General features: G+C 46.9%; 3 protein-coding genes across 3 annotated transcripts; all 3 read right to left on the bottom strand.

Annotated features, from left to right (window-relative positions):
• Positions 1-5,120: 5,120 nt before the first annotated feature.
• On the bottom strand, positions 5,121-6,100 carry LOC123453031 (zinc finger protein ZAT18-like). Its single transcript, XM_045129792.1, has one exon. The coding sequence runs from the start codon at positions 6,027-6,029 to the stop codon at positions 5,541-5,543; it is 489 nt and encodes a 162-aa protein (XP_044985727.1). The 5' UTR covers positions 6,030-6,100; the 3' UTR covers positions 5,121-5,540.
• A 6,435-nt stretch (positions 6,101-12,535) lies between these two features.
• On the bottom strand, positions 12,536-13,454 carry LOC123453030 (zinc finger protein ZAT18-like). The gene has a single exon (XM_045129791.1). It carries the CDS (start codon positions 13,305-13,307, stop codon positions 12,807-12,809), a length of 501 nt encoding a protein of 166 aa, XP_044985726.1. The 5' UTR covers positions 13,308-13,454; the 3' UTR covers positions 12,536-12,806.
• Positions 13,455-15,422: 1,968 nt separating this feature from the next.
• On the bottom strand, positions 15,423-16,254 carry LOC123399231 (zinc finger protein ZAT8-like). The gene has a single exon (XM_045093658.1). It carries the CDS (start codon positions 16,087-16,089, stop codon positions 15,676-15,678), a length of 414 nt encoding a protein of 137 aa, XP_044949593.1. The 5' UTR covers positions 16,090-16,254; the 3' UTR covers positions 15,423-15,675.
• Between the last annotated feature and the right edge of the window lie 4,651 nt (positions 16,255-20,905).

The raw sequence follows: 20,905 nt of genomic DNA, 5'->3' as shown, positions 1-20,905 counted from the left end.
ATGTGCACTTTTATGGGCTACATGGAATTTTAGAAATGACTTAGTATTTAACAAACAACGACATATTCACTTTTTGCAGGTCATTTTCAGGCTACTGCCTTGATCCGCACGTGGTCCTTACTCACTCCTGTGAAAGTCAGAGAGCCTATGGTTACTGGGTGTGTCCGATGAAAGATGGTAGCCAAGGGTATCTTCAACCGGTTTGAATGGCGACATATTAATAGGATAGATGGTTAGTCATCTCCTTTTCAAAAAAAAGATGGTTAGTCGTCTAGGCCTATGTTCACCTTCAGTTGTGACGTGTCAGACGTCGTGTATCTTTTTATTTTTGTTAAGACTTCTGTGTACTATTTTGAGACTTGGTATCGTTTTTAATATATGACCGCATGCATCTTTCGATGTAGAGATCGAGGCTATGCCTTCTTTAAAAAAAAAGAAAAAACCTCCTTCCTTCTCAAAGATGTCGTCAACTTTCTCGTATCGACGTTTTTGTTTTCATGCCGATCAAGTCATTCATGTTAGACAAAAAAAAGTGAGTATTGAAGCCAAGGTTAATCATGAGAGAAGAAACCGTGCACCGTCATGGTGGTGCGTCCTCTAATCCCTTTTATGTTGGCAGGTGGCAAGGATCGTTTTGGGTTTCAAGAGTTGGACGTTGGATCCAAATGCCGCGTCCGCCTGAATTACTGCAGCGCGTACATGCAGCTATGGCATTTCTCCGTGCTGGCACATGCGCCACGCGACTCGAACGATCGTCAGTGTTCATGTAGTACAATCGTACGCGTGTGCATGTGCTTGTTTTTCACGGAAATTACTACATATTCTGACGAGCTAACAGCAATACGGGCTAGGTTAGTTATTTTGCACGGCAAACCATGACCACGCGGAGACTCTCAAGAAATCCATACAACGACCCCGATCCAAGTCAATTGCTATTGGCGTGACGTCCATGTTCTAGAGCTTATGACGTACATCTCTCTCCTTTTCACGTCGTTATTACTCTCCTGTGCGCTCATTAGAACATCTACAACTGCGAGTAGCTTATCTAGCCCCTCTAATGTCTGAGGACGCGTCTGGAGCGTTCCCGCACCGTGACTAGCTGGGCACCCCTTAATTTGCTGTCACCGCAAATGTTTCTTCACATCCGAACCCCCAAACTCATGCAATGTAAAACATGAACTACACAGTAGCAATCAAAGCACGTAATTCACATACTAGTAGTCATCGTACAATCAAAAGAACAAGTGTTCATCGTCGGACAGTACTAAAAATTACATATTATGCAGAGATGGAGAAGGGCAGAGGAAATCATCATTTCCTCGCCGGTTCCTTCCCTTTGCATAGGTACGGCTCTACCTCTCCGTGTAGGAGTTTGCCTTCGACCGAAGACGTCGGTGAGGTCTTAATCGTCGTCGAACGGAGATATTGTTGGTCATTCTCCAGACCATGCGGTCATGCACCTTGCCCGACGCCTTCGCCGTTGCCTCGTGTTCCGACTGCTCATGACAAGCCAGAGAACTTTGACGTTCTTGCTGCGGAGCCACCACGCATCCGTCACCGCCATCACGAGGGACCGCTGGAGGACCGTGTGGAGGATGAGTGATATTTGGATTGATACATTGCAACACACTGGAACATGTACTAATCAATGGAGTGAACAACAACATATTCATAGATCAACAGTCTGAGGACAAGGTTTTGTTAATTGCATTTAGCACAATAAAAATTGTCCTTGTCAATACAAGCACGTAAATCTATAGCTGGCTAGAAAAAAGTAGACCAATACAATGCAGATACTTCAGCAAAGAACAGGAACGCTAACCAGCAAAAGCGTTACAAGATCAATCAGTTATACAAGCGTATGATGGATCTTTTGAGGCGTACGGTTGTAGATATTCTTAGCTAGCTCCCATGTACTCGCCTAACGCGGTTGGACGGAAGTTCCCACGAAATGAACGGAACCTTCATTAATTAGTTCACTATGTTAAGCAAAGCATACTGCACAAGTTACGTACTCCCTTCGTTCCTAAATATAAGACCTTTTAAAGATTGCACTATAAACTACATACGGATGTACATAGACATATTTTAGAGTATAGATTCATTCATTTTGCTCCGTATGTAGTCTTCTAGTGAAATCTTTAAAAGGTCTTATATTTTGGAACGGAGGAAGTACATTACAAGTTGTACAAGTTGGTGCGCGGTGGGACGCGGACGCAATCCATATCCGGTGCCGTTGGACGCCACCACATATCGCTGGTACGTATTTGTGGTTGCACCGGTGAACGTTAATTTGACTGGAACCTAATTGACTGGCCAGTCGACGACCAGTCATCAGCCAGTAGAACAAGAAACCGCGGAGGACGATTCCACACTTCCTTTTCTTTTGCCGGCACGTTTCCAAATTTTCAATTTTGGCTCTTGCTCCCGTTCTCTGGTGCAAATATGTCTTGCCGCGTTCACCAAAATTGCTGCACCACGGCTATGGAATTTCTCCGTGCATTGGAGTTACACGCGATCGTTAGTTTGCGTTAGACTTATATATACCGAAAAAGCTGAGAATTCTGATTAGCTAACATCGATACGAACTGAATTGTAGTTCTTTTGCAAAGCAAGCCTTGACCATGGGGAGACTCTTGAGAGATCCATTGCGACGACGCCGATCCAAGTCCATTGCTGTTAGGTACGCCTACAGCGTGACGTCCGTGTAGTGTAGTTTGTGACGTGGGCGTTGGGTCGCGCACCTCAACGGGACGCGGTGGACGCGTCCGGCCAGGTTCGTGCCTTCTTATATCTGCCTTGATATGGACAGGATATATGGGATGCATGTCAGCCCTGGCGTATAGTACCTGTTTGAGCAGCACGTGTGAATCAAGATTTTATGATCGGTCACGGACCGAACCATCTGCCTGAGCATGTAGAAGAAGTTTGAGTAACCTGTTGTAGATGATCTAAAGTTCCATCGAGCACCTATTATTCTCAACAAGTAGGGCCATGTCATCGATAATCGCGTATGCTGCGAAGAAAAGAGAGGATTGCTGAGGGTGTTCAGGCACACTTCCCGTGTCCGTGTGGCCGTTACAAGTGAGCAACACGAATCAAACCGGGATGGAGGTGGTGGAGTGCGATGGCAATGGCACACGCCATTTTTGAGATTGCATTTATTCGCCATCAAGCCTCCGGTCTAGCGGAAGACTAGGCGTCTTTGATTTTGTTCGAAGGCAAGTCCACATTACCACGGCAACACAAAGAGAACCAAGGAGATCTCCCTTGAGCTCCCTATGCCTCGATGTTCCACTCTGTTCTCACATCACTCTGCAATGATCCGCGCCCTCGTCGTCATTAACTCCGGCGGGCTCAAGTTGTGAAGCTAGTTTATATTGCCGGAATTTACAAATGGAAGCCCCGTACTGGAATTATCATACGTAAAATGGGGGTGAACCAGAGTTTTCAGATTGGGACTTTTTTCGACCTAGACCGAAATGGTCAAATTTCAGTCATTTTAAAATTTTGACTGAAATTTGACCAACATTTAACTGAAATTTGGATGAAATTTGATCAAAATCCATTTTTGGCTGAAAGGTACTATTCGCCCTAAGCCGAGACGGTCGAAATTCGGTCGAAATCGGGATTTCACGGCCGAAAATTAAAACACAGGGGTGAACGACAGCTCGAGCCGATTCATAGAAGTTCCTGTAAAAAGACGTGAGCATATTCATATAAGAAGAATACGAGTGCAAGAATCTGTCAGTTGCATTTAGAACAAACGAATTTATCTGCAATTTATCCAAGGGGAAATTTGCTAGACACGGTATTCTCGTCTAACAGTTCGGCGGTCTGGAAGGGTATTGTTCATGGTCTTGAGCTGGTGAAAAAGAGCATTATATGGCGAGTCGGCAACGGTCTTATGATTAAAACCTGGAGAGATGCTTGGATTCCTCGTGGCCACAACTTCAGGCCGATCACCCCTAAAGGGAACTGTCGGTACAATCGGGTGACTGATTTTCTGAATGAGCATGGTGCATGGGATTTGGAACGGCTTAGGGAGCATGTTTGGGACATGGATGTTAGGGCGATCTTGATGATCTGCACATCTCCAAGGAACGGGCAGGATTTCATCGCTTGGGCTCCGGAGCGGTCTGGACAGTTCTCCGTTCGTAGCGTCTATCATCTAGCTACAGAAGCTCAATTCTCAATGCAGCTAAGCTCGTCAAGTAATAATGCTTCAGGTCGAAGGCCCATCTGGCAGCGAATTTGGAGCTCTCAAGTGCCTCTTAAGATGAGAATTATGGCGTGGAAGGTTGTCTCTGGGGCTCTCGCCACAAATGAGTGCAAGAAGTATAGACACATCTCGACTAGGGATAGCTGTCGGGTGTGCGGACGAGAAAAGAAGACTAGCTTCCATGCTCTAGTGTCATGTGAGCATGCGCAGAGGATATGGAATCAGATGAGAACAGTATGGCGTCTTCCGAGCCAAGAGCTTCTCCAGGATTCAGGGAAGGAGTGGCTATTAAATGTCCTGGCTAACTGCGATGACCACATGCGGGATTGCACGATCATGTTAATATGGAGGATCTGGTCGTTACGATCGGGCCTTACGCACGAAAAGGATGATCCTCCCGTAACGGCAACGTCGGACTTCCTTCAGAGCTATATGAACTCCTTGAACTTGTGTGGTCGATTCTCTACAGATGATATCCTCAAAGGGAAAATGCCTGTCGTTCGGGATGCAATCGTCGAGGTTCCCGCTCCTCCAACGGGTCTGCACTGGCCACGACCGCCCTTGGGCTGGGCGGCGCTATCGGTGGACGGGGCATTCATGCAAGAGGACGGGTCGGCGGCAGCAGGTATGATACTTCGGGATCATGAAGGAAGTGTGATCTTCGCGGCGTATAGATGCATCTTTAACTGCAACGATGCGCTGGAAGCGGAGCTACATGCGATAATGCAGGGCATGGCCTTGGCCCTGCAGCACTCGGCCCTGCCAATTGTGGTTCAGTCAGACTCATCTACGGCACTAGGCGCACTGACCGGGGATAGCTTATCCAGGTCAGCTTATGGGCACTTGGTATTAGAGATCAAGCGTCATCTTCAGGATCGAGAGTTTGTTCCATCAAAACTAAAGCGTGAGCAAAATAGGGTAGCACATCGGTTGGCATTGTACAGTCGTACGGAGTCTACTACTGCCGTATGGCTGGGGAGGAGCCTACCTTGTATTGAGGAGTTGGTGCCTCTTGATTGTAACCCTATAATTATGGAATAAAACTCTCTTTCTATCGCAAAAAAAAAGAAAAAAAAAATCTCCACTCCAGTCCATCAGTTAAAAAAAATGACAGATCCAAAGCAAAGATCCAGCTAACCTGCAAAAACATTCTCTAACCAGCAACCAGCAAGAACATACTCTATACAAGGTGGAACAATGAACCTATATGATTCTGAAGAAATTTATACACAAGTCCTGGACTAAGAAGGCTAGCAGACTATACGAACAGCTCGAGCAGGCCTGAATTAACAAGCATTGAGGTCCAGCTAGCAGCAGGCTAGACGAACAGCTCGAGCAAGACGGGAAGCCGGTCGGCCGCGGCGGCCTGGTGCCCTGCCTCCTGATCCGACAGCGCGACCCACCGGTCGAGCGCCATCTCCTCGCGGTGCCGCCGCATGTGGCCGCCGAGCGCCTGGCCCGTCTCGAAGCCCAGCCCGCAGATGTGGCAATCGTGCTGCTCCATGTCCTCTTGCCGCTTCCTCTCCTTGATGGCCCTGGCGACGCCGACGCCGAGCTCCAGCCCATGGCGGCCGCGGAGGTGGCTGGTCCGGTGCCCGCCCAGCGCCTGGAACGTCTCGAAGGCGCGGCCGCACGTCCTGCACACGAACTCTCCCTCCCCCGACGTCGCCACCACTCTCCCACGCCGCACCTTATTCCTTGCCGCCGTCGTCGCCGGCGCACCGGTGGAGGAGTTGTCCGACGTCGTGGTGGACGCCGAGGAGTCCGTGCTGAGGGACAGCGCCAGCGACACCATGCCCGCTCCCATGGAGATGGATTTGTTGCTGACTTTGATTGATGCTCTCTTGATAGTATGTTCTCTGGGAGCTCGGTAGGAGGAAGAATGGATGGATGGATCGGCGGGGGAGAATATATAGGTTGGGCAGCCAGTCAGGATGAGGTGGCGTGCGTGTTGCTGCGGATGGTGCTTACGTGTGTGGCCAGTTGGTGTGGGTTGGCCTACCTTTAGCGTCTGTGGACCAGTCGCTGGAAGCCACCGCGACGTTCACGACGTGACGGATTGGATCGAGCTCGATAGAGTATTAGTTTGGCAGATAGCTGGGATATTTCCGTCGTGCATAGCGCGGCCGACCGGAGACGAAACGTGTGGTGCGGAAATGCGTCACCTGTCACGCCACAAGACGCGTGGCGGCTCGCCGCTGCTTGGTCGCCGGACGGTGTGCGGGATCAATTCGGCGGCTAACCGGAGCGAATAATTTGGTCCAGACCCTGGTTTGGACGGCGGCGCAAGCGCAAGCGCAAGCGCGAGCGTGAGGATCGGAAGGGTCTGGAATGTTCCAGAGCCTTAGAAAATATCTTTGACGGAGCAGGGTATTTCAGACTTGTGAAGGCTACGTAATTACGTATACACTACTGTAAGTGCGTGCTTCACAAGTACCCCCTCCGTACCTAAATATAAGTCTTTCTAGAGATTCCACACTACATACGGATGCATATGGACATACTATAAAGTGTAGATTCACTCATCTTGCTCCGTATATAGACTCCGTATATAAATTCCAGGTGCTGACGTTGAGGCAAGAACGATAGTTGTGTAATGGAGTTCTGTCCTTTGCCACCATCCTCGTTGCAGCGATGCTCGTCATCATTATGGGATCCAGTGCATCGGCTTCGAGATATATTCTCTTTCCGACGATCATGACCCGGCTTCAAGGGTATAGGTCATCCAGGGGCCTAGGTACAGTGACTTCCTAATTGCCACATCATCTAAGTAGTGACAGACCCATGCAGCGATGGCTATTGAGTAGCGGCAGCGACACGCCAAGGCCTCCTCAGGATGATGGAATTGGCCAGTTCCCAAGGGACCTTGGTGTAATTTCTATTAGTTTACAGGATTTCTGCTTTTGCTGAAAGTTTACGAGTTTGAGCAATTGTTTCACAAAACAAAAATGTAACAAATAGATAGTGCATAAGCATTCTTAACAGAAAACCCATACTCTATGTAGATCCAGAGTGGTTCCCAAATGTGATGCTCTCCCATGACCCCTCCCGTGTCGATCCCCAAGGCAACACCTCGCACCGCCAGCCTCCTCCCCCATCCCTGGCTCCCCTCGTCGACACTACCGTCGGCCCTCACCAGGACGGTGGGACAAGCTACCAAAGGTAGTCTGGGGCGGATGGTAGGTGACTATGGGAGCTGTTGGGGTGATGACGGTGGTTCGTGGACGCGCGGGAACTAGAGCGACGCCCAGCGTTGGTATACTCGCGGCAATCTTTCAGGTGGCGAGGATCTGGCAGAGCATGCATTGTTCGTTAGCTTCAGGGGTTCCTCACAAAAAATCTAGGTCGTGGATGAACCTCTCCGATGCCTTTGGTTGCTTCCGGGAGATTGAGACGCAAGATGCCGCGGCCCTAGTGGTCGGGGTCATGTCACGAGCCAATGCGGTGAGGCACAGGCGTGCGGCTCGACATCTGTGCATCGACATTGCAGCTACGACGGGTTCGAATCGGGCATCTGGGTCTGATCTAGGCGTTCTGGGTATGTGCGAGTGTGCGACGTCGTGGTCGCCTTCTCTTCGCTAATCTTATCGGCGGCATGGGAACTGCTAAATTTGCTTTTATAAGGAGGCGATCCTATGGTTCTTCTCGCGTCAAGGCGGTGACCTGCTTGATGCATGTTCTCCTTGATCTCTCCCGTTGATGAGTTCTAGAAGGTTGTGCCTCTAGATTGTTGGGTCGGATCGGATGGGTGGCGCGGTGGAGGGGGGGGGGGGGGTGGACGATGTCGCCAAGTGAAATAAAGTTCCTCGTCTTCTCATCCACCAAGTTGGTAGCTTTTGCAAATGGCGTGGAAGAGTGCAAGTTTGATGTGGTCGTCGTTCTACAGGGGCGGTCGTTTGGTGGTTCCAGGTGCTGACGTTGAGGCAAGAACGATAGTTGTGTAATGGAGTTCTGTCCTTTGCCACCATCCTCGTCGCAGCGATGCTCGTCATCATTGTGGGATCCAGTGCATCGGCTTCGAGATATATTCTCTTTCCGACGATCATGACCTGGCTTCAAGGGTATAGGTCATCCAGGGGCCTAGGTACAGTGACTTCCTAATTGCCACATCATCTAGGTAGTGACAGACCCATGCAGCGATGGCTATTGAGTAGCGGCAGCAACACGCCAAGGCCTCCTCAGGATGATGGAATTGGCCAGTTCCCAAGGGACCTTGGTGTAATTTCTATAAGTCTTTCTAGAGGTTCCACATTACATACGGATGCATATAGGCATACTATAAAGTGTAGATTCACTCATTTTGCTCTGTATATAGACTCCTAGTGAAATCTTTTAAAAAAACTTATATTTAGGAACTGAGGGAGTACTCCATATTTCTATATAGAGAGAAAATAATGGTAGGTCAACTGTCGTTACGACATATGGAATGATCTCTCTCTCTCTTCTCTTGAAAGAGGCTTTCATGGTAATAATTTTCAAGTTACATAACTTAATCTTATTGACCGTATTAAGTACTTCCTCTATAAACTAGTATTAGACATTTTATAGATCACTAAAGTACAAAGGTGTTATTTGTAGAGAAAATTGAAATGTATCGAAGTAGTCTCTCTTTCATGATATTTGTATATATAGAAAACCTGAGCGGATTTCTCTTGATATTATGTTTATGTTGCTTTTCAGGTTGATGGAACAAAAATACAACAATATTCAATTGATGTGGCTAAAGTTAGGGCAACAATAAAAGCTAATAAGTACCTTAATTATTTACATAGAATGGAGGCGGAAATGGGAAGCTCGGCGAAAATTTGTTGCCCATAATTGTAGATGATTGTTACTACTACGAAAAGGGAGCTGTTGATTAACAAACTGAACCTCTTCCCTCTTCTTCCTATCAAAAGATGGCGCCAACAAGTTGAAGATCACGCTTTGCCTCGACGTTCCACTCTGTCCCCACGTTCCTCTGCAATGATCCGCGCCCTTGTCCTCAACTCCGACGGGCAATCGAATCATTGTATTGTCAATGTCGAGACGTAGTCAAGTTTCGTTCGGGATCGCCTCCTCTCCCTCTCGCCCACAAAGTTGCCGCCGCCACCACCCGACCTCCGGCACCACGCAGCACGCCACCGAGCTCCCCACGGTCCTCGCCTCCCTCCCCTCCGGCCAGCTGCCCGCTCCAGTCCTCTACCGCCCGCTCACAACCCACGACGTCCCTCCTTCCATCTTGGTCACCCCCAGCCTCCTCGCCGCCGCCTGGAAGAGCACCCTGATGCGTTCGTCCCCGCCTATAGCCTTGGTTCCAGCGGTATGAGTTGGGGGAGGAGAAAGCTGCCAGCAGATTATGTTATCCGTAATGTCCTCCCGAATGGTGTTGCAGATGACAATGATGCAAACACGAATGACGATTCAGATATTCATGGTAAGATTTCTGCACTCATCTGGTCCACTAAATGTCATACAAATTTCTTCTTTTCTCATTACTTCCTATTTTCATCTCAAAAAACTTCTTTGTGTTGATAAAATCATTTTGCAGAGCAACATCGGGTATTTTATAATGCAAACACTGATTTAATTACCCCGAAAGTGGATAATGGAACCATTCCAGAATCTAGACAATTTCACACTGTTAATGAAAATTTTGCTGAACATGGAGACGACTCCATGGGACAACAATGGATGCAGTCACCTGCTGCGGCGTCAACATCTATCTGGTCACGATAGTATACCTGAAGAAAGTAATTTTGATTCTGTGCTAGCCGGTCTGCAGAACTCATTTGTCAATAATGAAGGATCTTGTGCTGTAAATCAGCGGAAAAAATGGATTATTCCGACCATGTTATTGAGGTCCATTGCGAGGAACAAATACAGTGATCTGAGTTTCTTCTGTATTTTACTGTATTTAGTCTACTGTATCCAGACTCTGCAGCAGCGAGGTGAGGGGCGGTGCAGCGGCGAGGTGAGGTGCGTGCGTGGGCTAGCTTGCTCGGCTCGATCGCGGGCTGGCAACAGGTTGGGTCCATGTGGGCAGATCGAGTGGGAGGAAACAGACGACGGGGGCGTGGTCAACGCAGCAAGGTCCTCCTCGATCTCTGACAAATAGGAGCAGCAGCGGCAACAAGTTGGTGATGAACGACGATGTCACGCGAAGGGAAAGCCGGGAACGAGTCGGGGAGGGTGGGATCCGGCGGATCCGGTCGGTGGCCAGCTAGATCGAGGCTTGGCGAGGTCATGAAGGTTACATGGAAGCGGGCCAGGAGCTCGAGGTCCTACCATGGCGCAATGGCTCCTGGACTTGTGCTTCTTGCTCTTGTGGTGGCCGCGAAAACACCCGGATCGCTAGCTAGCTCCTGGACTTGTGGCTATCGCTTCTTGCTGCTTGCTCCTGGACTTGTGGCTGCTAGCTAGAGCCTGTGGCGAAATCACCCGGCCCTTGTGTGTAAGTTATACAGCTAAAGGTGCACAATAACTTGTGAAGCAGAAAGATATGTGGAGTTACATGAACACAGAGGAGAGCAACGGTGTAACTAGTAGGAGCAGAAAAATATTTTTGTAGTGTGTAAGTCTCTCTAGCCTGATTAGTGCATACGTTTCTCTACGCTTAATAACTTGGCAAGCAGAGGAATACAGAAAATAATTGTAGTAGCCTACAGTAAAAGCTCTTTTAGTTGCATCTCACAATAAAGACCTAGATTCTAATACCTTTTGACTTATTTATGAATTTATGAAAATACCATATAGGCAAAATCACGCAACTGAACTGCAGGAAGTTCATTACCATGGCATATGACCTGCACGTCGCCGGCGAGGTCCGTCCGCTGCTGGTGAGCAAACGTCGGAGAGACTCGACGCCACGGAGCTCCTGCAGAAAACAGAGAGAGACGAACTGAGAGAGGGGGAGTTGGAGAGCAGCAGGAAGGCAACAGGGGGGCGACGAAGAGGTAAGGCACGGTGGCGGATCCCAGCCAAGAAGGAAGGAGGGACTAACCTAAGGCCGCTGGAGATGCGTCGGAGGGACTAACCTAAGGCCGCTGGAGATGCGCCGGTGCAGCACTGCCCGAAACCCTAGCCACAGGGTGGTTCCGAGCGGGCGGTAGAGGACGGGAGCGAAGATTTTGGCCGGAGGGGAGGGACGCGCGGACCGTGGGGAGCTCGGGAGCGTGCTGCGCGGAGCCGTAGGTCGTCGGAAGCGGCCAGCGTGGGTGGTGGCGGCGGCAGTGGCGGCGACTTCGTGGGCAAGGAGACAGCCGAGCCAATGCTCGTGGTGTGGTGATGTTTTTTCGCTCGGGCCGTGCGGGTTTGGTGTAGCCTCGATGCAGAGGAAACAGGTAGCCAATGCGAAAAATGAAATGGGAACGGGAGAGACGAAAGAGATGATGCTGCATTTTCTGTACCAAACGATAATGTTTTTTTAATACCGTCAATTGTTATTGTACTGCGAGTTGTTTGGGTCAAGCCCAAAATTCATAAAATGTTAAAGAAAAAAATTATTTTAAAAAGTTCCTTTTCAAAGAAAAGCAAAAAATTCATAAAAACAATACTTCCTAGAAAGTATTACAATTTTTATGCATACATCAATTTTTAAAATAATTTAACATTTAACTTATCATCAACAATTATTAAAAATCCATATAAAAATGATGCATAATGGCACATGAAGCAAGTTGTGCAAAAAAATAAGAAAATATGATTCAAAAAATATTTATGGAAATATGTTCTACATAAAAATGCCATTACCCATCAAAAAAACAACATTATTACCCCACAATAAAAAGATCCTTTTGAAAAAAATGTTTAACAATTTATCTTTTACAAGAAATTTAAAAATTTAACAAAAAATATAACTATTATAAAAAATTCATCCATTTTTATGTAAGCAGTACCTAATATTTTTTTAAAAAACATTTAACATTATTATACATGTTTATTACAATTAATGCCGCATAATGATATAACAAGAAGGTTTTGTATTTTTTTTCTTGCCCGATGCAACGCATGGTCATTTCTACTGGTCATCTATACAATAGGGGTGAACCAGAGTTTTTGGTTTGGGACTTCTTTGGGTTTGGGACTCTTTTCGTCCTACACCGAGATGGCCAAATTTTGGTTATTTCAAAAAAATTGGTTAGAATTTTTACCAACATTTAACCAAAAATTGGAGGAAATTTGATCAAAATCCACTTCTCGGCTGAAAGCTATGTTTCGTCCGAGGCCGAGATGGCCAAAATCCGGATTTCTTGGCCGAAAATGAATCCGAGGTCGAGCCGATTCATAGAAGTTCCCGCAAAAAACAGAAAGCACATTCACATAAGAGGAATCTGAGTGCAAGAATCTCTCAATTGCATTTAGAACAAACGAATTTATCTGCAATATGTATACAAGTGCATGTAAATCTCCACTCCAGTCCATCAGTTAAAAACAATGTCAGATCCAAAGCAAACATCCAGCTAACTTGCAAAAACATTCTCTAACCAGCTACCAGCAAGAACATACTCTATACAAGGTGGACTAAGAAGGCTAGCAGACTAGACGAACAGCTGGAGCAGTCCTGAATTAACAAGCATTGAGATCTACTCCAGCTAGCAGCAGGCTAGACGAACAGCTCGAGCAAGATCGGCAGCCGGTCGGCGGCGGCGGCCTGGTGCCCCGCCTCCTGATCCGAAAGCGCGACCCACCGGTCGAGCGCCATCTCCTCGCGGTGCCGGCGCATGTGGCCGCCGAGCGCCTGGCCCGTCTCGAAGCCCAGCCCGCAGATGTGGCAATCGTGTTGCTGCTTGTCCTCACGCCTTTGCCGCTCCCTGATGGCCCTGGCGACGCCGACACCGAGCTCCAGCCCATGGCGGCCGCGGAGGTGGCTGGTCCGGTGCCCGCCCAGCGCCTGGAACGTCTCGAAGGCGCGCCCGCAAGTCCTGCAGACGAAGTCCCCTTCCCCCGACGTGGCCACCACCCTCCCCCGCCGCGTCCTCTTCCTAGGCGCACCGGTGGAGGAGTTGTCCGACAACGTGGTGGACGCCGAGGAGTCCGTGGTGAGGGACAGCGCGAGCGACACCATTGGCTGCTCCTCCCTCGCGCGCTTCATCCCCGCTCCCATGGAGATGGATTTGCTCCTCCTCCTGATGATCTACTGGATTTCGGTCGATGCTCTACTCTTATGCGTTGTTGTAATAAGTTGTGTGAGAGCTCGGTAGGAACTAGGAAGAATCAAGAATGGATGGATGGATCGGCAGGGGAGGCGGCCGCAGCAGTTATATATAGGCAGCGAGGATGAGGTGGCGTGCGTGTTGCTGCGGATGGAGCTTACGTGTGGCCAGTTACCTTTGACGTATGTGGACCATTCGCTGGAATCCACCACGACGTGATGGATTGGACCGAGCTCGATAGGAAGGATATTTCCGTCGTGCGTAGCGCGGCCGACCGGAGACGAAACGTGTGGTGCGGAGTGGAGTCAGCTGTCACGCCACAAGACGCGTGGCGGCGCGACGCTGCTTGGCCGCCGGGACGGTGGGCGGGATTCAGCGGCACATCCGGCCAGTAACCGGCGTCGCTGAATAATTTAGTTTGTGTTGGCCGGCGGCGCGAGCGTTAGCGTGGGTGTGAGGATATTAAAGGCCTGGAACGTTCCAGAGCCCGGGAAAACATCTTTGATCTTTCTTTTTTTGTGTGTTCGAAAATATCTTTCTTTTTCATGGAATGTTTTTTTGATCGAGAAGGAACTTTCAGACTCGTCAAGGCTACGTATGTACAAGTATCTTTTTGGGGAATACGCTACAGTACGTACGTCAGTACGTCCGTGCTTCACAGGTATACGAGTTTGCTACGTACCTTGTCTGTACTCCTGTATTTCTATAGAGAGGAAAATGTTAGGTGAACTATCGTCATGACATACGGAATGGTGCTGGCTCTCTTCTCTCCAATGAGGCTTTCCTGGTAATAATTTTCGAGTCACATAACTTAAATCTTATTTGTCGTATTGATGATTAAAGTTAAATTGTAAAAAACACGCCCATCGTCCTATTGGTCTACTTCCTCTATAAATAAACTATCATAAGACGTTTTATAAATCACTAAAATACTGAGCTAGTGCACTATTTGTTAGAGAGAAATGAGACGTGTTGAACTAGTCTCTCTTTTACTATGTTTGTCTGTTTAGACAACCTGAGGAGATTTCTCTCGATTTTATGTTTATCTTGATTTTTACGTTTGTGCGAACAAAAGTACAACAAGTCAGCTGAAGTGGCTGAAATTACAGTAACAATAAAACCTAACAAATACCTCAATTGATTTAAAAGAATAGATGCACAAAAGGGAGGCTCAGCAAAAAGCCCTAGCACATAATTGTTGATGTTTGTTACTATAAAAGGGTAGCTGCTGAATTATTAATTGAACCTGGTCCCTCTCTCTATCCCGCAAAATGATGGCGTTGACAAGTGGACCAGCGAATCCACATAGGATAAATGATGAAGTGAAAGAGAGAGAACTCAAAAAAAAAAGTTTTGCCTTCTCTTATTTAAGAGAAGTCAAGTGGTGATCTCTTAGCACAATATGTCTCATCATGTTTTTAAGAATAACTAATTATAAAAGATAAGGCTAAAAGATGATTCATTGTAGACTCTTTTTTTATCATCTTTCAATTATATGCAAGTTTTAAAATAAGACTATCTTATCAACCATTGTGCATGTCCTGTACTTCAAAGAACCAGCGACAAGTCAGCGAGTGATTCAACTCTCTTCCTTGCTTGGCTCGTTAGACCTAAGCAGGGCACACCATTAAATCAAAGTCATGCTCTCCCAAGCACATCTCAAGATAAATTCTTCTTTGTTATCTTTACATACCACATACTATGCCTCTCAGACGAATACCGACGCTCCAATTATCGAGTGCCACAACAATAGAGCTCTCATTGCACATAATCACCACATCATCCACATTGTAGATCTACTCGTGTCAATCAGCCCGCCAATTCCACCTCTTGCAACAAAGTCATTACTCCATATAACTTTTTGGACTCATACATACGTAATCTTTTTGCCTAATGTTTTTCCTTTTTGCACTTTTACATATAACCTAGATTTTTATTATACTAAAAATTGTTTTGTGTGTCAATTGATGCATATGCCGAGACCCGTCCTGCCTCCTTTTCAAGAAAAGAAAATCCGTGTTAGGGAGATCAGTAATAGGATTAACTCAACTCGAACTCGTAGTCGATTCAAGTAGAACAAAATAAAAGTATGAATCAAAAAGTATGGATAATAACAGTAATGAACGAATGAACGAGTCCTAAATATGTACATATATACCCAATACAATGCTCAAACGAGCCAAGGATCAAGAGTAGACAACCTAGTGTGCAGCAAATGTACAAACCAAATAGCACACATAGGTCAACCTGTAAATCTGGACCAGAACCAGATATACTCTATATGCCTAGCTATTGAACTTGAGAGAAATCAATCCAGCGCTAGACGAAGAGCTGGAGCAGGACGGGCGGCGCCTGCGCCGTGGTGGCGGGCGCCTCCTGCTCGCGGTGCCGGCGCATGTGGCCGCCGAGCGCCTGCCCCATCTCGAACTCGAGCCCGCAGACATGGCACTGGTGCGCCTGCTTCTGGTCCGTGGTCCTCTTGGTCGCCGGCTGATCGGACCCGGCGGCGAGGCCGAGCGCGAGCCCGTGGCGGCCGCGCAGGTGGCTTGTCCGGTGCCCGCCCAGCGCCTGGAACGACGGGAAGGCGCGGCTGCACGTCTTGCAGACGAACTCGCCGTCCGCGCCGCGGCGCTGCTTCTTGCTGATGCGGTCGGCCATGGCGCCGAGGGAGAGCGAGAGGGACACGAAGGGCACCTCGGCCTGGTCTCTGCACTGCTTCATTGAGGAAACCATGGGCGTCTGGTCAGGTATGAGCTGCACAACGGGAGCTCGTGCGTCTGTGCGAAGTGCAAAAGGATGTAGGAGCGAGGCGGGAGGTGGAATGAGCTCACTTGGAAGAGCTCGGAATTTGCTGTGGGTGTGGTTGGGTCGTGTGGATTGTTGGCTATTTATACTAGGCATGTGGAGTTGTAGGAGCCAGGTTGCGTCACGTCTACACCACGTCGTTCTTGACGTGTGGAGGGTTATGAGCTTGGAGCCAGTCGCAGTCGCGATCGGCGTCGACCCGGCTCAAGCGCATGTCTGAAAAGGCAGAATCTTCTGGGTTCGCTCGCGTCAGTTGGGAGTGGGAGTAGTACTTAGTTAGCTTGCTCCCCAGGTAGCCCAGACGGCAGACGCGGTTGGACGGAAGGGCACGCGAAATGGGACCGGAGCTTAATTAATAATTAGCTGACGGTGTTAAGCATGGTGCAAAAGATACAAGGCGTTGATGAACTACTGAGCTGTGGGACCCAGAGAGACCGGGGTCGCACGCACTCCTTGTCTGTTGCGTGGTACCCAAACATAGATTGTTGTTGCAAATGTGCACCCTAATTTTTTCTTAACACAATAAAGACGCAAGACTTTACATACCCTCGTTCATATGAATGCGCAGATGCACATCTAACCTTATGAATATTTTTAAAAGACTGAACTATCATATTATCTTCAGATTTATGAATTCACGTAGGTATGTCCTCGTCGAGTGAAATGTTTCCTTTCATTAAAAACGAATAGTTGAAACTTATGAAATAAATTAAAAAAAAAAGATGAGTATAAGGACTTGAACCATGATGAATTGAAAATATCATTGTTCCTATAACTAGCCAACCGTATGTTAATTCACTGTATCCCTATAAGCATCTAATCACATGTTAATTTGCTGTGAGCGATAATTCAAGAGGCACCCGATTTGACAGGCTAGTAAGGGACAAGCCTTGTGCGAGAAGAACTCACACGATTCCACATTTCCGATTTTGGCTCTCTTTCCCTACTCTAGTCCAAAAACGGCTTGCCGCGTTCACATAAATTGCTGCACCACAGCGGTGGGATTTCTCGTCGAGGTACACGCACCACGCACTCGATCCATCGTCAATGTGCATTTACAGCCGTACGCGGGTGCGCGCGTCTCTTTTCTGAAATTCGGACAACCTAACCTCAATACGGATGCACTGATCAGTTCTTTTGCACGGCAGATCATGACCTTGTGGATGGATACCGGAGAAAGCGATAGCAACGACACTGATCCAGGTGAACTGTTGTTGGGTACGGGTGAGCCGTGAGCATCTACGAGCGCAATTCTTACAACATCTCTAACAGACCTCGTATAGTACCCCAATCCTTAATATAACTGATAAAATAAGGATCTATGTGAAAAATGCTGTCAGATCAGACCTCGCAAACATGTTCGATCCGTACTGTAAGGAACGCGGCAAAATCCCCTCCCCGACCTGCGAAAAGACAGGTTTTCGCCTGGCCTATACGGTGCCATGTATCCCAGAAAAGCGGTTGGCGTCACGAACATTTCAGCCCGCACCCTTCCTTCACATCCTTCCGCCGCCGCGCCGCCATTGATTCCCCCAGTCAGCCGCCGGCGATTTTCGCCGAATCTGCGGGGTGAATCGTGTTGCTCGCGCGCCGCTGCCCCTGCTACCTGGATCCGTCAATCCACGGCGGCGAGAGAGACATCACCGGAGATGGACTTGAGCCTGTGCGAGAAGTTTCTGTTCGAGGATTCATCCGATTCGGATGACTCGGATGTTGAGACGATGCTTCACACATTTCGCTAGCAGAGTTTGGTGATGGCCCTTGCCATGAAGAAGTACGAAGACGAGAACCGAAAGAGGCGGCATCGATCGACTGTCGGCCATCTTTGCATTCCTTGAAATCGCCATCTCGGCAACGAGATGGTGATGCGAGACTACTTCGCCGGCAATGCAACATATCCGCCGCAACTCTTCCGGAGAAGGTACTGTATGCGCAGATCCCTCTTTGTTAAAATTGTTGAAGCTTGCGAGGCCAATTGTCCATATTTTACTCAAAGAAGGAATGTCGCGGACTTGAAGGAATTTAGTGCATATCAGAAAATTTCGATAGCTATGCGGATAATTTCGTACGACGTTCCGGCTGACTATATATACCGATGAGTACCTTCGCATTGGGGAAGATAGTACAATTGAGTCAGTGCGTTGGTTTACCAAAGTGTTTGTCCGTGTCTTTGCTCCTGAATATCTTCGGGCACCGAACGAGGAAGAGACAAAAAATTTCATGGCATTTAACGAAAGAAGAGGTTGGCCTCGCATGCTAGGAAGCATAGAATGTATGCATTGGACTAGGAAAAATTGCCCAAAAGCATGGCAGACAATGTATTATGGCAAGTCTCGTGATGCAACAATTATGTTAGATGCCGTGGCTTCACATGATTTATGAATTTGGCATTGGTTTTTGGTATGTCGGGTACTCTAAATAATATCAATGCGTTGCAGCGGTCTCATTTGCTTGATAGGCTTGCTAGTGGTGATGCTCCAACTTGCAACTACATTATCAATGAACATGAATACACAAAAGGATACTACCTTTGAGATGGTATATACCCTTCTTGACGCGCATTTGTGCGTAGCATCAAAGAACCCAAAAGTAGGAAAGCGTCTGAATTGCACATGATGAGTAATTTTGATTTATGGGGTATTAGGTTTGCGGGACGACGCGGTGGCGCCCGAGAAGATCCGGCACTGAAGACCTATATAATAGCATCTTCTGTGAATATTCTTTTATACGAGTCTGTTTTGGAGGTCTGTCTTTGTCCGCGTCCGCGCCGACCCGTAAAATCCGTTTTTCACGAACCGTAAACAACTTTTACGGGTCGGCATTATAGGGGGTCTGCCCGAGATACTCTTAAATAACATGTGCGAATGCATCCTGTCAACGACATGACATGAGAAAATGAAAAAAATTACCCAACGGGACCCTTTATATCGTTCTTATATGTCCGGATTGTTCGAAACCCTCATATACATCTCAAATATGGAAAGGAAATGAGGGCTCGCGGACGCGACGCCCGGTCAATCCGTCACATAGGACGTGACCCTATCCCGGTTCATATTTTTCTTTTCTTTGCTCATTATTTTCTTTCTCTCTCGTCCTCTCCATCAATCAAGTGTAAATGACCAGACATATAAAGAAAAAAGAAGTACCCCTCCGCCCTATTTCCTCTGAGAACTGTGGCAAAGTTCCTCATATATGATGAATCTATTGACTATCTGTTTTTTAGATGTTCAATGTCTCGTTTCCTATCTTTTGTGGTCCAACGGCTTGTAAACTTCCCGCTCTCTTTATTTTGGGTCGTGATTGCAATAACATATACTCCCTCCGTTCCTAAATATAAATCTTTGTAGAGATTTCACTAGTGGACTACATACGGATGTATATAGACATACTTTAGAGTATACATTCAATCATTTTACTCCGTATGTAGACATCTATTGAAATCGCTTAAAAGACTTATATTTAGGAACGGAGGGAGTAAAAAACCTTCACAATTCAGTTTTCTTAACGAAATTGTGAAGAAATCCCTTTTGTCAAAAGAAAAAAAAATCTGCATCCATGCGACAAAAACTCTAACAACTTCACTAGTCTAGGAGAGAGTGTGTTACCATCACCCGCTAGTCACCTGGGTGTCAGTCATTGGTACCTTGTGACCGAGCCCTCCCTTCTTTTTCTTCCCTTCGGACTGCCGTTCATCTCTGTAACAACGTGTCATGTGTTAGGAACCTGGAAAGTCTGTGTGCGAGAATTTTTAATTGTGTTCGGCCCTATGCACTCCTTTAGTTCCATATAAATTAATTTGTTCCAAGTCACATTTATTTAAGTTTGGTTAAGTCTATAAAATACATCATAATAATGTTTCCGTACGATATATATATATAGGTATTTGATGTTTTAGATATTAGCATCTATTTACATAAATATGGTCAAATGTATATTGATTTAACTTTTGAGAAATGTATAATGTCAAGATTTGAAGTAATGTGAGTAGAACATAGTTAATTTGTTCAAATTTGTAATCCTCGGTGCACAAAAACATAAATAGAATATGGCGGCTCTAGATGGAAATGTCACGACTAGATGGAAATCTGAAAGAAGAGGCGTTGGCAGTTTCAATGGAAATGTTGCGCCCAAGGTCACAGATGGAGGTGCAACGGCGGCTGGCAGTTTCAATATGAATGCAGGTGCATGATGGACCATTAGAGCAAGTACAATAAGGTATAGTCAACAGGCTGTAAAAATTAAAATACTATATTTTTGTTGAGTTGGATAAAAGAGAAGAGGAGAGAGAAGGAAAGCGGGCTCTTCGTGAAGAGTCAGCTTTAGCACGTGCTCCTAGGCGTTTTGTGAGAATGAAAGATGGATCATATATAATAAAAATAGTACAAGGTAGATATAAGATGAGCTATAAGACTGCTTATAGCCAGCAGTTGGCTATAGTAGTACTCCCTCCGTTCCTAAATGTAAGACCTTTTAAAAATTTCACTATGAACTACATATGAATGTATGTAGTCATATTATAAGATGTAGATTCATTCATTTTGCTTCGTATCTAGTTCATAGTGCAATATCTAAAATGTTTTATATTTAGGAACGGAGGGAGTACTATTAAGAGCAAGTACAATAGGATGACGTAGACGGGCTGCAAGACTTTAAATAATATATTTCTGATGAGTTGAAAGAGAGAGAAGATGAGAGAGAAGAGAATCGGGCTACAAAACTAATAGCCAGCTGTAACACGTGCTCC

The sequence above is a fragment of the Hordeum vulgare genome, chromosome 5H (assembly GCF_904849725.1).
Source record: "Hordeum vulgare subsp. vulgare chromosome 5H, MorexV3_pseudomolecules_assembly, whole genome shotgun sequence".
NCBI classification, from domain to species: Eukaryota; Viridiplantae; Streptophyta; class Magnoliopsida; order Poales; family Poaceae; genus Hordeum; species Hordeum vulgare.
Note: the sequence above shows the minus strand (reverse complement) of the source record. Positions and strands in the feature narration are given on the sequence as shown.